The following is a 17,121-nucleotide window of genomic DNA, read 5'->3' on the forward strand; positions in this document are numbered from 1 at the left end:
ATCTGAAGGGGGCCTATAAGGATGCTGGTGATGGACTCTTCATTAGGGACTATAGTGATAGGACAAGGGGTAATGGGTTAAAAATTAAACAGAGAAAGTTTAGATTGGGTATAAGGAAAAAGTTCTTTCCTGTTAGGGTGGGGAGGCACCGGAATGGGTTGCCCAGGGTGGTTGTGAATACTTCATCTCTGGCAGTGTTCAAGGCCAGGTTGACATGGTTTAGTGCAAGGTGTCCCTGCCCATGGCTGGAGGCTTGGAACTTTATGATCTTAAGGTCCTTTCCAACCCTAACTATTCTATGATTCTATGATTCAGTTTTTCAGTAGAGATTGAAGATTCAGTAGAGATATGTCTGAGTACTTGGCATCACCCTAGATTTTTTTTATATTAATTCCTCCTAACATCTTGAAATCTGATAACTCTTATATCTACTCCTTTGCCTGCATCTATCACCTTAATTTAATCTTTGTTAAAACCCTTAAAATTCCTTTTAAAACTAGATAAATTCTGTTAAAACGAAAATATAGTTACAAAGAAAACGAAAAGATCTCGAGTTGCAAGCTCTTCTCCATTTCCTAAAAACTAAATATTGATTAAAACAACTTCTTTTTCAGGTTAAAAATAACTTTCCTTGATAGCTTTTCATGCAAGAAATATGCTTTAGCCATGTAACATAATAATGATAGATAATTTAAATACATTCCAAATTAGGTATTAAAAGCATAAAAAGCACAGTTAAATCCATAGTCAAAACTTTACTTGCAAATGTACAGAAAAAAAAAAAAAAAAAGAAGGCTAAATTAATGTAAAAAAACCCCAACAAATAAACCCAAACAAAATCCTTACCTTTGTGGTGCACATTTGTAATTACAAAAATATTCCGCAGGAACACTTAAAAACTCAAAAATTATGCAGAAACTAGGAGGTGAAAATCTGAATCTAAGTGGGTATTCTGGAATTTTCTCCTAGATATAACTGTAATTGACCAAAGGACTATCTATGACTGACAGTTAAAAGACAGTTTTTTCTACAGTGCAATGAAGTGAAGCAATATGAATGTCAGAAACAGCCTGCTTTGACATCAGCACTATTAATATTATTGGATACTTTTAAAAGAAAGCATTTCATAAATGCTGCCCCTCTCCAACAAGAAGTGAAATTCAGTGATGTGACTGTAAAAAAAAAAATAAATTAAAAAAAAAACTGAGCTTAAAATTTCATTAAAAATCTTCAGAAATCATAAAAGGAGAAGTTTCACATATGCCTGAAAGAAGCATTTGACTTAATACTGTTTGCAGGCATGTGACCTGGCATACTAAAGACACATTAAGTTTAAAAAGAGATTATGATATGAATTTATACAGACAATGAACTTACTTAACCATACTAACAAACATACCCATGTTTGCTGCATCAACAGTTTGTGGTGTCTCTGCTGACAATTTCTGAAGGGCCTGTTCCCCATCTGTCTTCTCTGGTGAGCTGTTATGTCGAGACTGCTGTTGGTCTTCAACTTCAGCAATAAATGAAATTACACCTAAAACAAATAGATAGCAGGTGTTATATTAGGCAGGGCATTAGCTTCATAAAACACACTGCCAGACAAGTATGAGTATTTCCTCACTTCAAAACTAATAAAAAATGAAATAAAACTTGCACTCCAGGTGTTAGCCATGCAAATATGATTTATGGCAATAAAAAAATACATCTTGAGTCCAAGGAAATTAACCATTTTTTTCTCCAAAAGCGTTGTGCAACTACAATAAAAAAATATAACTGTTATGGTATTATTACAGCTCATGGGAATAAAGTCTGAGGAAAATGTTCAAGGTATATAAATATTAATGTAAGAGGACATGCTTGATGGCTAGTGGATTTTAGGATTATTAATTAATCTGATTTTATGTCTCAATATATAATCCTATAATCTTGGTCTATTGCAGCACAATATTAGAGAGAAGCAAAGTGCAAGAGAAAGACTTCATTAATTTTAAAACTACCCTAACTACCAATATACTTGAAAGATGCCAACAATTATATGAAAAATTTTGCTATGCTTCTTTTTAAATGTAAGTAATTTTTCCTTATAGTTCTTGCTTCCAGTGACAATTTCAAAATACTGCGCTGTGTATATATGCATGTGAGAGAAAGGAACAGGACATAAGTGTTCACAGTTTTAAAATTTTTATTTCATCAGTCAGTAGAAGGATGGTAAAACAAAACTTTTTTGGCTCTGCACAAAACATGCTCTCAAAAGCACCAAAGTAATTGGCTGAAGAACTCTGAATAATGAATTTCTATGTGCAGCAAATCTTGGAATGCTTAAAAAGTTCCAAATCTGTAAATTATTAATCCTCAAGAATATTTCAAGAGCTAGTGGAAGAAATATGGTAACTAAAATACTACTTGAATTGCTAAACCACTTTGCTGATAATCCAACAATAGCACCATCAAGAAATCAGTGAAGAATTGACCTACAATTGCTGACACTCAATTTTCCTACTTTGTGGAAAACATATCTCAAACAAACAGAATTGATAAAAACGAGGCTAAAATCTTGATCAATAAAGGTAAGTGGATTGATGTAATGTATTCAGATCTCCACAAGGCACCCAATTAAATCTGTCATGCTTCAATAAAAAATGAGATTACTACAGATGGCATACATTTTTAAACTAAGTTTATCTGCGCAGTCTTAAAATATTCATAACTTGTCTTTCATAAATAACAACAACAACAAAAAAAGTGTATTAATATTATTAATGTAGGAAGTATTCCTAAGTAGACTGATCCCATGGTTCAGGAGTGAATGGTGCAATCCAATGACCGCTACTGGAGATTAAGATAGCTGATGACACATAAGTATATTTATTCAAATTATGGACTACAAAAAATTCCAATAAAAAGGTGCTTAGCATGATGGGAAAAAGAGTTTTATACAATGAAGAGTAACAAAGAGTCCCTAGCACCATATGAGACAATTAAAAATAAATTGGACAGGTGCAACACCACTATATCAAATGACAGATTTAAAATAACAAATAAGCATGTTTACATTTTTTTCATAAGGTTCTGCTGAACTGGCTCCTATGTTGTGAAAAGGCTTTGACACAGGAAATTTTAGGTTTTCTGCTGTGTACGCACTGCCATCCTGTAGAATCCACTGTTGCTTACACTGTTGTCAGTAATGCCAGCAGCAATTTATGTTACCTTATTGATATTGAAAACCAACTGATAAATTATAATTTGTTCATGCACAGCAGTCCCCAATGTTCGGGGATCTTTTTCTTACATCTAGTTGCTTTTGTGTGTCATATGTTATACAACATAACTTGTCAAATTATCATGGCTGACAACATCACAAAGATATAATTCCCACTGATTCAATTGGCCACACTATTATGCCACCATTAAGTACGTCAGAAAACACCACTCCTCAGCTGTCCTTTGGCATATATATAAAATATATAAAACATTAAACTTGTCAAAGCAACAATGCAAGTATTCCTAGAATGATATTGAAAAAAATAAAAATTACATAACTGTGCAGGTTTTCTTTTTGCTGATACAACATTGCTTTAAATGTTTCTTGGTCAAAAACCAAACTCTGAAGATTTACTGTCCACTCTTTAAACATTTTATACAACTTCAGTCCACATATTAATACTGAAGCCTTGTTTTATATTGTTTCAGAGAAGATGCAACCCTTTAAAAGAAGGCAAGCTGTTCTATTTCCCAATAAAATTTTAAATGCAACACCACATGTTAGACTGACTCATTGGCTATACAGTACAATACCTCAACCCCAAACCCAGTTAAAAAAAAGGCAAGAAATAGTCAACTTTTTCTTTTCTGTATAATTTTAATGGATTGTTTCAAAGATCTGGTTTGTACCTGATTATTTTCTGGTGCAGAGAGATGATAAAAGCCCAAAATATCACAATATTTTAACTGAGAACAAGAACAGAAAGCTATGCAGCCATGGAATTCATCACACAATATGAAAAGATACAGAAATGTTGAGCTTGTGGTTTAAATATACCAATATGACCTGAATAAGTATAGGTCTTGGGAGCAGGAGGAGGGTTTCTATGTTTACCTCTTTTTTTCTGACCAATGAAAAAGATGCATAGTTGCTGCCTCAGAAAAGCTCTACCATTGAGTTCAGGTTCTTCAGGAACCTGCTTAGTAAGGTTCCATGGGATATAGCCCTAGAGGGCAGGAGGGTGCAAGACTGTTGGTTTATGTTCAAGGATCACCTGCAACAAGCTCAGGAGCGTTGCATCCCAACTAGAAGGAAAGGCAGCAGGAGGGCCAGGAGACCTCCTTGGATGGATAAGTAGCTGCTGAGGTAAATTTGAATGAAAAAAAAAAGAGGCTTATAGAAGGTGGAAGCAAGGACAGGCAGCCTGGGAAGAATACAGGGATGTTGTCCAGGAAGCTAGGGACCAGGTTAGGAAAGCCAAGGCCCAGATAAAATTAAACTTGGCTAGTAACAGGAAAGGATTCTATGGTTACATTGCAAATGAAAGACAGACTAGGGACAACATGGGCCCCCTCAGGAAGCTATCAGGAGAACTAGCTATACAGAATTTGGAGAAGGCTGAGGTTCTGAATGTTTGCTTTGCCTCAGTCTTTCCTGGCAAATGCTCTGACCACACCATCCAAGTCTTGGAAGGCAGACACAGGGACTGTGAGAATGAAGACCTTGGGCCCACTGCACGAGAGGATCTGTTTCAAGACCATCTTAAGAACCTGAACATACACAAGTCCATGGGACCTGATGAAATCCACTTGCAAGTCCTGAAGGAGCTGGCAAATGAAGTTGCTAATCCACTGCCCATCATATTTGAAAAATCAAGGGAGGCAGGTGAAGTTCCCGATGACTGGAAGAAGGGAAATATAACCCCCATTTTCAAGAAGGGGAAAATGGATGACCCAGGCTATTACAGACCAGTCAGTCCCACCTCTGTGCCTGGCATGAAGACCTCATAGCAGCCTTCCAGTATCTGAAGGGGGCCTATAGGGATGCTGGGGGGGGACTATTCATTAAGGACTGTATTAATAGGACAAGGGGTAATCGGTTAAAACTTAAACAGGGGAAGTTTAGAGTGGATATAAGGAAGAAGTTCTTTCCTGTTAGGGTGATGAGGCACTGGAATAGGATGCCCAGGGAAGCTGTGAATGCTCCATCCCTGGTGGTGTTCAAGGCCAGGTTGGACAACGCTTTGGGTGACATGGTTCAGTGTGAGGTGTCTGTGCCTGTGGCAGGAGGGTTGGAACTAGATGATCTTGAGGTCCTTTCCAACTCTTAACTCTTCTACAATTCTATGATCCTATAAATTAAAAATATGACTGCAATTCATGCTAGCTATTTTTCATCTGGCAATTTTTCTACTTACAAAAAATAGATTTACTTTATAATGTCTATTTTGAATGGGAAAACCTCTATGAAGATAAATGTAAATTCTAAAGTTTCTGCATATCCTAATTTTTGTTGCTATACTGCATTTAAATTAATTATTCCCTGCTTTAATGAAAAGGAATTAGAATAATTGCTAAGACTTACACATAGGAGAAATGAGCAAGTGGCAAATCCTGCTAGCAACTACTATTCATATATGGGTTTGTAGCATAGAATCATAGAATAGTTAGGGTTGGAAAGGACCTTAAGATCATCAAGTTCCAACTCCCCTGCCATGGGCAGGGACACCTCACACTAGACCATATCACCCAAGGCCTCGTCCAACCTGGCCTTGAACACTGCCAGGGATGAAGCATTCAAAACCTCCCTGGGCAACCTATTCCAGTGCCTCACCACCCTTACAGGAAATAATTTCCTCCTTATATTCAATCTAAACTTCCCCTGTTTAAGTTTTAACTTGTTACCCCTCATCCTATCACTACAGTCCCTAATGTATAGTCCCTCCCCAGCATCCCTATAGGCCCCCTTCAGATACTGGAAGGCTGCTAGGAGGTCTTCATGCAGCCTTCTCCAGGCTGAACAGCCCCAACTTTCTCAGCATTTAATCAAAAGGTGAATTTTTTATTTATTTATAATTCTCACTGTCTGTTCTTAATATGACAATGAAACCATGAGATGAAAGAATACAGAAGTATGCAACTGCACTATGATGCACTGGATGGAAAGGGTATGCTGTGGAATATCTTGCCAGGCAATGCCATGTATGAATAGACAAGCCCTCCTTCTGTGAACTCCAGTGGCCCAGCAGTGGAGGTATGCCATAGCCGTTCATGAAAAACAAGCAACCAGAAGATCCTTCTAGCTTTGTCTTCGCTACAGATGAATTAGATTAGATTTGTTATGGTGTTGCAGTTGAAAAATGCTTATAGCAAAGGTATGGACAGGTCCTGGAAATACAGCCATAGTTACAAGAAGCTACGTATTCCTCCCACATATGATTTTATGATCATATTGAAATTAGAGCAATAAGTAGAATTTGCAGAAATCTGCCAAAGAAAGAAATGGAACTTTTTGTTGGTATTTTTTGTGTCGCTTTTTTTTTTTTAAATCAGTTTTCACACAACTGTTGAACAGAAAAAACTGTTAAGCAAGCAAGTTTAATCATCATCTGCAGGCCAGAATGTATTGGCATAATCTTCACCATCTCAATAAAACTGGCCCACAGCTACAGCCTGACAGGCCATGGCATGCAATATACTGCCTTTTTTTCTCAATGTAAGGAAAAGTTCCAAGTAGCAAAAAATCCTGCTGCTTACTTCATACAGAAACAGTTAAAAATGTAATTGAAAGATGATATATAAAATTAGAAAGCTTATTTCCAAAATTCAGAAAAAAATTATGGATGAAAGAACACTGACTATAACAATTATGTATTTTTTGCACAGGAAATGTTCAAGCATTAAGAGCTTTTTTCTATTCTGGAAAAATTCTGGTCTATTGTGTGGAATGCAGAAGTGAGTTTGATAAAAGATAAAGTAATAAGTACAAGATGCTTTATCAAACCTAAGGAAAATTGCTCTATTATTTAGAAAATAGATTGCTAAGGAATTTTATCTAGTGCCAGAATCTTGTGTGAGATATTTATTAACTATTATTTCTACGTTATAGCTGTCATAAGCTACAAACCAGCTGAAGCATATAATATTAGCCCTCTGTTGGAATGCTTCCAAATAGACTTTTGAAAAGAACTGGACCCGTTTTCAGCTTAGCAATCATAAAATAGCAAGAAGGAAAGCAAAAAAAAAAAAAAATTTTTTTTGCAGCCATATAATTTTGCAACAAAAAGAACTCTGAATGTAAAGAAAAAATGGAGACCATTTACTCAGTACAGCAATTTATATGGTGAAAGTACTTTTATGAGTTTATTCTAATATAACAAAAATAGTACTAAAACACCAAGGCTACAAAGTTTTGTACTTACAAGTTAAGGAGTTTTAAATTTAAATCATCCAGTAGCACTATGACACAGACGTCCAATAGGTATCCAAATAGTTGTTCTTTTTTCCACACAGGATAAGATTTATTCACTCAGTGGACAGCTTTTGAACACTGCTTTCTGTTTTCAATTAGTCAACATCGTGTCCCCATGGGTCATTTACTTCCCTCTGAACAAATTCACCAAACTGAATAAAGAGTACCTTTCTTTTCAGGGGTTTAAATTATACCTTATCTCTAGTATCTTGACCTAGAAAGGACTATGAGTTCCGAGTTCTAATTAATTCCCATTTGAATCACCTACATCTAATCTGTGATCCTCAAGCTTCAGGCTGGCTGCTGAACAATCCTGAAAGTGCCAAAAATGCATATGTATCTCAGCTTTGACGTTAAAGTTTTCCAGAAGCTGAAAATTCTTTGGGGTACACATATTACTTCCCAGCCTTGCACATTATGAAGCAGACTTGAATCCACAAAGTAAGCAGTTCCTTAGCTATGACACCTTATAGTTAGGTTTGTATCAGTTAACATCAGACAGCGAAATCAGCTGTCCTTCAGACTGTGACAGTGGCTTTTCTTTCCTCCACCCCTCTTTCTAGTGCAGCAGCTGAATGATTAGAGAATATGCACAGATCTCTGTGATGCAACCAAAACTGTCCCTACTGCAGAGGAAGAAGGAACATAATTTCCTAAGGTAGTGATTAAAGCAAGCACTAGGCCAGGAAGTGGATGGTAGATAACTGAGCCCTGTCTCTTTTCAAAGGATAACTTCAGACTTCTATGAAGTTATTTTAAAGCACAAAATAAATGAACTGTTTTCTGGGAAAGGAAAAAAAAAGAGCATACATCGTTTCCCACCTTTTGAACCAATAACTTTTCTGTCAGGTTAGAGAGACTGTTCTCTCGTTTTCTCACTCAGTGAAGATGTAGTAATTTTAAACATAATGGAAACCATTATAATAGAATTTAGGTGAATGACAGAACATAGGAGATGTCAATCTGAAAATGCCATCTCCACCTGGTATTAATTTGCTGTATGATAGATCCCTTGGAACCTCTTCTACTGAAACTTTCAGCATATATAAAAGAACTGGGGATTTTCTAAACCAGGAGAATATTCCTAAATCTTTAAAGTCGGAAAAAAAAAAAGGCGTTAAGTTAAATTATAGTATATCTTCAGTACCTCCTGGTGAAGACTCTTGATGGTCACAAGTTTCATTGAAAGCTGACTCTTCTTATTCGTAGAAAGGGATTTTTTTTCTCAGGGATACAAATCTAGCGAGAAGGCATTGAAGTTTTCTTGTTGTACTAGGTGAAGCTTGCCTTGTGGCTAACGGGTTGAACTTTAGTCAAGGGGAAGAATCAAATTCTGTCTTTAAACCTTTGATTCTGGAAGCATTAAGGTAACTACAGCTATTCAACAGGGTTTGGAAAAATAAATTTAAAGCCAAGAACCTGGTGATAATTCAAAATCGTTATTAAATCAAATTTCATGGAACTAATTTAATGCATAAATTTGCACAGATGCCAGCATTTTTGAAGGACCTAACCACATATTTAGGAGTAATAGACCTTTAAAAAAAAAAAAAAAACCATATTAAAAGCTAGTTTTAACAGCAATTATAGCCTTATTCTAGAAGAAAGGTCATGTTGAACAGAAATGCAATCACTAAATATAAGCAGGTTTAATCTGCTAATTTACAGGGATATTTTATATATTTGCGTTCTATATTGTACCTTGAAAGACTCCTCGTTTCCATGGAGACACAGTCAAAGTATAAGCAACTTTGTCACCTGGCTGTACCGTAATAACAGATGCACCACTCACTATTGAAAGATCTGAAAATACCTGAAGAAGAAAATTCATAAAGAATCAAAAGTAATCAAAAGCAAGTTACATTTGCAAGAACACTATAGACACAATATCCACTCTACTTGTTTTGAGAAATAGAATATGAAATATGCTATTGTTAAGTTGTAACCTTTGTGCACATGAAAAGAATACATAGTGTAAGAGTAGTGCTGGTATATACAGATCATATCAAGTACAGCTTTTGAAGCCCTTGCTCCACATAAGTATCTTACATAGACCGTGAAACTACTTACATATGTATAGATTTGCACAGACAGGCTCTTAGTATTTTACATACATTTTCTGTAGAAGTATAAGAAAGAGGCTTAATGGTAATGATCTACCTAAGAAGAGCAAAGCAAAATCTGAAGTGTCATTTTAACATCAATTGCTATACCTCAAATTATAATAAACCATGCTTTTTGTTATATTTTTTAAATGACATGTATGCAATGGCATACATAGTAACTATATGATCAATGAAAAGACTGATACAATTTTCATATGTTGAGTTTTAGATTTTGTAAACTGTAAAGCTGATTGTAGGAATAGAGGCTGAGAGTATTTTTGAATTGCATCTTGTTTCTTCATCACCTGTATAAGTTTGCCGCAGACAGACTATGATCAGCTGCTCACATAAGAGACATTAAATTCTGAGGCAGTATCAACTAATGATTATCTGCTTGAGTCACCGGATGTGCAGAAAGCCACCAGGCAGACTGCATGAACAGCTCTGTTCACACCCTCTCTTCTGTTACCTCTGCCATTTCATGAAGCAAACAGCTGCTGAATGACAGCATTTTAAACTGACACTGCAGTTTCTGCAGAGGACATAAGGTGACAGGTGATGATTTTACACTGAGGCATGCAATCCTTATAAAAAATGTTTTCAGGATATCATGTAATACTGTAGCATGTGGGAATTTCTTATTACCTTAAATAATAAAATTGTATCTGTGTTGTTCAGGGAAATTTTGAAGTGAAATCACAAGTTGGAAAAGCTCCCTAATGACTTTTTTTTTTTTTCAGCTCATCTACTCATCTATTTTCCATCTCTTTTACAATAGTAAAAGAATTAGGTACACGCACCATTTTCTTCCTCTCAAAAGTTACCTTTATGTTTTTAGTAAATAAGTTATGTTTGTATTTTCTGGGGAAAACAAAAATAAAATTCTAAGATTATCTTGTCTTCAATTACACCAAATCATTGCCTATAATGTTTGTCCTGTCTTGGGTATTTGTGTTAATGTAATCATTTGTTCAAGTGCTAGTACAACCTGGAACTCCTATTCCAAGTAAAAGAATAAAAACCTATAAGGTAACAATCTTCCTCTTCCCCAGTAAATCTGCATTTTAAGACAAATATTAGAAGTCGAAAACTGAAAATAATAGGAAAATGGACTAATTGTCAAAGAAAAAAAATACACACAAAACCAAAATAAATAAAAAAAAATCCACACAAAAAAAAAAACCCACCCCAAAAAACAAACAACAACAACAACAAAAGAACAGGCCAATAAGAGAATCCTGGAAGGCCTTGTTGAAGGAAAAAAGAAAATAATTGGGGAAAAAAGTCTTTAACTATTAACAGCAAAGAGGAAGGTAGGGGCTGTTACACACTGAAGATGAGCAAATTTCATTTTATACAAGATAATCAGTAAATTACACTTGACCCTACATTTATGGACTACTCTATTTCAGTTTACAATAAAGTTAGTAAAGTCTACAAAAGCAAAGGCTATGTACCTAAAAGCAAGGATAGGATAACAGAACTGACAGCAAATTCTTAGGAATAGAAATAAGATCAATTAAAACAAGATTTTAGCAAAAAAGTAGCATAGAAGCAGAAGTAGGATAGGTGTGATTACTTTGAATAAAATGCAGAAAGTAGGGTAATACAGTTTCTGTCACAGGCTGGATATATCAGACTAGTTTCTACCAAAAAGGTCAAAGTGAAAGGAACGCTGCATTCAGCCAATCAAGAGAAGTTTTGGATACCTTTCCAAAGAGAGGATTGAATTAACAGAAGCTAAATTATTTTAAAATTCTTAATTTTAAGAAAGTGATTGTATAACCAAACAGGAAAAAACTGACTGTAAGCAAGGAAGTCATGTTACATACATATATGGACACTGCTTCAGTATCCAAGAGCATTCTTTTTACTCCCTTGTGTCTAAAATTTGGTCTTCCTGATAACGTTTTGTTTTAACAATGTTTCCACTAGTTCAGTTATAATCACACTTCTCTGTAAACACACATGCTTCTAATTTGCTACACAGCCCAATCCCGGAATTTTAAAATCCTAAATAGCCTTTTTCATGTCAGTCTGCCTTCTGACACATTTCCCACACTCTTCCTAAAGCTATTATTGTCCTCACCCACAAGGATATCCTACATACTGCTTCATGGCTGCATGCCAAAATGAAATCTGCGTGCACATGACCATTTCATGTAGTTGTCCCTTCAAGGGCAGAAAGACAGCTGTGGTATACTTCAAAATGCCCCAAGTGTAAATGACCAGAGAACTGGGACTGCAAGGTAAATTACTGTACACACTCCTTCTCCTATCCTCTCCAGCAAGGACACAAACTTTAGTTCTTTAAGTTTTTAGGAAGATTTTAAGAAGACTGTTTAAAGCTATGCAAGCCAAAGAGTTGGAATTCTGTTTTCACAATACATAAAATAGGAAATTAAAATACAAAAATGAGCACATCTGAAATTGAAAACTTCCTAGTGAATTCAGAAATAAAACATCTATCAGCAGTACTGTATTTAATATCTTTATTATACACATTTTCACAGATACTATTTATGCTGTAAAGCAATTAGTTCTAAGAAAAAAACAGATTATGAAACCTGGATATGAAACACAACTGAGTACTGAAGGCTTCCCTTATGAGCTCAAGTTTCAGCTGAAAACCTTAAATCTGAATGCCTATTTTTGTTTTAATTTAAACATTAATATAACTCAATGCTGAATCAACTAATCTATGTTACTATCTAAACATTTGTGCCAAGAGAAACCCATAGTCCTGTTCATGATTTTGCAAAATTTACAAACCCAAATATGAACAAACCCCCATGACTGCACATGCATTGCTTCTGTATCATTCTTCCTATTGACTTTCCCTGACTGAAAATCCTGAAACTCCAGCTTCTAATACACAACAAAGACTTGTGCCATCACTGACACTATGTCCTCACCCTTCTCTAGTTTAACTGAAATATATTTAATTGGGTTTTGTGAAACAGATCTTAATAAATACACATATTTAAGAAATAAGGTCAAAATAGTGAAAATAGCAATTTTTTCTGTTTTCTAGCTCTAGTGACATATACTTAAGCTTAAAAGGAAACAACTTTAACAAACAGATTTTCACTCTATTGTGTTCTGCTGTTAGACTCCAGTATAAATAAAAACTAATGGACAGACTAAAGTGTGTTTCTGAAGTGAAAATAGAAATAGGCTTAGGATCACAGTAAGAACTGCTGGGTATCAGAAATCCCATTGCTTTTGTGAGACAAGAAGGTTATTAATATTAGAGTAGGGTTCTAAAGTGTGTCAAAGAAATAGTAATTTCATTATTTTTCTGGCCACTATAAATCCATGTTAAAAATTATACGTAACTGCTGCTGCCTCAGTCTGCTATCACCTTTCCTACAGCAGTCATAAAACTTGAACTGTTTGTAATTTAGGAATGATCAAAGCAAACCTGAAAGACAAAAACCTTGTCTCAAAGGTATCCCGATAGATATGAGCAGGCTAGAGAAAAATAGTGAAACTGTAGCATTTAGCAATGGTTCTACACTAGAAGAGGGTAAGAACTCATATGCTACTGATGCATATGTTCTGGCAGTGTTCTGGGGACAGATGCTCACATGACAACCATGGCACAGGACAAAGGATATCTTGTGTTCTATACCCATCCAATACCAAAAAATTAAGCTCCTTTTTAGGATGGAATTGTACGAAGGTTGTTACATCCTTGCACTATCACTCAGAAAATAAGAACTGTAGAATAACACAACGAAACCAAATGTAAATTAATATTAAATTTATAAATTTGACCCTACAGAAAATTTTCTCAATTTAATCCATCTCCAATGATTTAATTTTTAAATTGTGGTATTCTCCATTGTCTTATACTTCAAGTCATTATACACACACAGCCAAAAAGTATAAATGGAGCAGTTTTATGAAATGTCACAGTTTTAAAATAATTTATCAGTCAGAGGATTGAAAACTCATTCTTCAGACTAGTGATATGGCTATTTAATATGAAAAGGAATGGAAAAGGGATTACTAAAAAATTATAGTAATTTTTTTTCCCTCAGAGTTGAATAACTAAATAAGCATAACTTCAAGAATGGCAACTGATACTTCACGCTAAAGTAGTGAACAGATGTACAGAACTTAATTAAATATATACACTGTCTCTTTGCATACAAAGTTAGTAATATGTTCAGTATTACCATTTGAAAATTGTTTCTCAAGTCTGTTTAAAAATATTGACAGACTCTGCTTACTACAGCGTAAATGTTCCTTGGCACTAGGCCAGAACAGGGTCTGTAAGAGTCACTGAACGATCCCACACTCAGATATTTTCAGTGCTGTCAACAATGACATATGTTTCTAGTGAAACTCCCATTACTTTCCCTCATCCTTCTTTCAGTACATACTTTGCAAGTTCCTGAGTTATTAGGAATTAATTTAATTCCTGCAATGTCACTCCACTGAAATAAAACATCTTTGCATTGCACTGAATATGACCCCCCCCCCCCCCCGATATTTCCTACCTGTTACTCGCAACCTGCATTTCTACGTAATGAAGAGTGCTACACAATCCAGAGTCATAAACCAGTCAGTCCACCTGACAAGACCACTAACCTATCTGGCAGACAATGTGGAAACAAAAAAGACTGAAACTGTGAGGACAGATAGGAAGATTATGGAATACACAGATTTACCTGTTGTTAAAGAATGCAATCTTGATAAGGTTATATGACCTTCAGCAATCAGGTTATTGAGTTGCATGGAATTTATTCCCAGGAAACCTCACAAATACTCAACCTTCATGTCATTCTTTCATTGACATTGTAAAAATATAAAATGGTTACATAGAGAACTGAGAGAGCACTGATACAGAAATGCATTGAGGAACAAGCGATTTTATATTTCTTGATTATATACTTATTCTACAATACTTTTGGAAATTACAAATAGCTTGTACAACCTAATACCCAAAAGGTAATTTAATTGAGCCTTGAGATTTCTCTGGAGAGTTTACTTTAATGATGTCTATTTTGAACAGCACTGAGAAAAACACTTATATTTTATATTTTTACTGCAAAACCAAGCCTTGCAAGAATTAGGCACATTTATAGCTAAAGTTACTATCAAAGGTGTCATTAGTAGCAACCATCAGCACACAAGACAATTATTTATCCATCTGACAAAGTTTTATATAAAATCCCAAAAGAAAATACTATAAAAAATTTTGTTATGAGACTGACAGACTGGATTTTCATAGAAATACTTTACGTGTCCTACTCTTGTAGGATGATTTGAATCTAATTTTACAGCCACTAAAATCCACTTATGTTGTAGTCACTAAGCTTATATAAATTCAGCACTAGAGAAGGATGTGTTCTCTGCCTGTGTTATATGTGCACAATTCGTTATGAATTCTGTTGTGATGTTTTCTCAGACCCAGGAGTAAGTTAATCACAAGAAAGACCATTTGTTGTAATATCCCCTAGAACAGCCATGAAGAGCACAGTGGCAGTATTTCCCTGAGGTTTACACATCAATCAGTAGAAAATAGTTCATAAAAACATTCACATTTTTCAAGGGAATTTATGGAAATTGTTTTTTTAATCATAGAAAGCTTTGTGGGCATGGAAAGTGTTTTGCTTGGCATTTTTAAAGGTAGACTGATGGAGTCATATGCATGACCTCCACTGAATTCCAAAGGCACTTTTCTCCCCAAGTCTTTTTGATAGATATTAATGGTTGCACATACAACCACACATACAAAAATTGATTCTCCAGACAAGAACACTCCGTATATGTTTGAAATGGGAAAAGAGAGCTTTTCAGAGGGAAGAGGGTTTTCTTAATGGAAGAAAGGAAAGATTTCCCTCTTTCTCCTCCCAGACTTAACTTCCATTATAAACAGTCAGTTTTTCAGTAGTACTCTTATTTTGGTTGAGGCTATTAGACAAATACAGTGAATACTGAGAAGCAGAGTAGCATATATACAATGCAATTATTTTTTTAATGAAATTAGGTTTTATTCATTTTATAGTTTAATATATTCAGTTATTAAATTGAACAGTGAAGCCAAATTTACACCTCAAAGGCAAAATTACCCAAGTATTAATGCAGCTAAATTACTTATTGCTAGGTAGTCATTGTGCAGTAAATTGTTTATGGACAAGCCTGTAAATTATTATGCTCATCAGCTACTGACACATCTTATATCATTCTAGATATAAGCTGAGCCTTATTACTTCAGTAAATTACACGCTCCTTTTTTTTCCAGAAAATATCATGTATGTTCCAGTGTGCCTATGAGAAGTTAACTTGCATAACAAATACACTCCATCAATGGAGAATGTACAGCACAAATCAACCAACCAATTCAACGGTGAAGACATTCATTAGCCAACAAAGTTACAAAAATTCCCACCAAAACCATTTCTCAAGCTATTACTTTTTTTATTATCTTTGTTCTGTTTCCACCAAAGCTAACAAGATTTCCTCTACCTAACCATCAGTTTAGCTAAAAGACAATATCGTAAAATTTCAAAGATGCTGGATTATAAAGGAGAAGGAGTTGGTCTGTAAGCCATGGCCCCCAAGAGAAACACCGACAAAGACAAAATCACCATGCAACAGGCAGCATGGAATGAACAAAATTAGTATCAATTATTTTTCCTGTTGCCCTTTCTACTATACACTTCTGAGTAAATAAAGTCTATTTTGCATTTCTAACAAGGTTGTTGGTTACAGTTCCCTCTTAGAAGAGGTTTTCCCCTTTCTCCAAATATCCAGACACCAGATATCATATACTGTATTTATTAAAACTTCATTTAATAACTAATCATTTGGGAACTAAAAGTGAGCAAATGGTCTTCACTTACTACAATAGCACAAGACTACAGGACATTGGACAGAGAGTGCTAGAAGGAATTAATATCGTTGAGGACACAGTTTTCAGACACTGGTAGGTTTTTTAGTAATGCTTTTTTTAAACAATTCCAGCCAACCTTGCTTCAATAACTGCTCTACAACAGCTTCCAGGTAAAATCCTAGCATAGAGAAAATACATTATTCACAATGATTATTATTATATGTGCACAAGCATGAAACAGCTGGCCCTACTACTTCTCTCACAAAAATCCCAGAGCAAAAAGAACACACACAGATAGACTGGCAAGCAGTACTTTACAGAGGAAAACATAAAATTAAAGGCAAAACAAACCACCAAAACACGAAGCAGAATAAATTAAAAACACCCAAACCCCAGGTTTTTGTATTCAGAGAACACCCTCAATGAGATCAAAGTTCAGCTACACCCAGCTCATTCTGGAATAGTTAAAACTGATGTAAGTTAACAATGTTTCTGAAAAAATATACAAATAATAATGTATTCTTTTTTAATTTTGCTATTTCAATGTCTTTCACTTTAATTGGTACAAATAATACTGAGTTTGCACTCAGTGGGAAAGCAGAGGGGATAGCTCTCGACAACTTTCAAAAACATTCACTTCTTTCAGAGCTAAAGCTATAAACATTAGAAACAAATGCATTCACATGTAAAAAGCTAAGAATGTTGAAAACAAA

The 17,121-nt window shown here is 35.1% G+C and overlaps 1 protein-coding gene across 1 annotated transcript in view; it reads right to left on the reverse strand.

The window, feature by feature from the left end:
- CFAP47 (cilia and flagella associated protein 47) overlaps positions 1-17,121 on the reverse strand; it is a 281,878-nt gene that overhangs the window by 96,341 nt on the left and 168,416 nt on the right. Inside the window, exons 50-51 of the mRNA XM_061378057.1 lie at positions 9,158-9,269; positions 1,400-1,537 (exon numbers count right to left, since the gene is read on the reverse strand). Coding sequence (XP_061234041.1) covers positions 1,400-1,537; positions 9,158-9,269 — 250 coding nt within the window. The remainder of the gene's footprint in view (positions 1-1,399; positions 1,538-9,157; positions 9,270-17,121) is intronic.

This window comes from Neopsephotus bourkii, unplaced genomic scaffold (genome assembly GCF_033783945.1).
Source record: "Neopsephotus bourkii isolate Nb327-2 ecotype Australia unplaced genomic scaffold, CSIRO-AGI_Nbou_v1 NB_1763, whole genome shotgun sequence".
In the NCBI taxonomy this organism is placed as follows: domain Eukaryota; kingdom Metazoa; phylum Chordata; class Aves; order Psittaciformes; family Psittacidae; genus Neopsephotus; species Neopsephotus bourkii.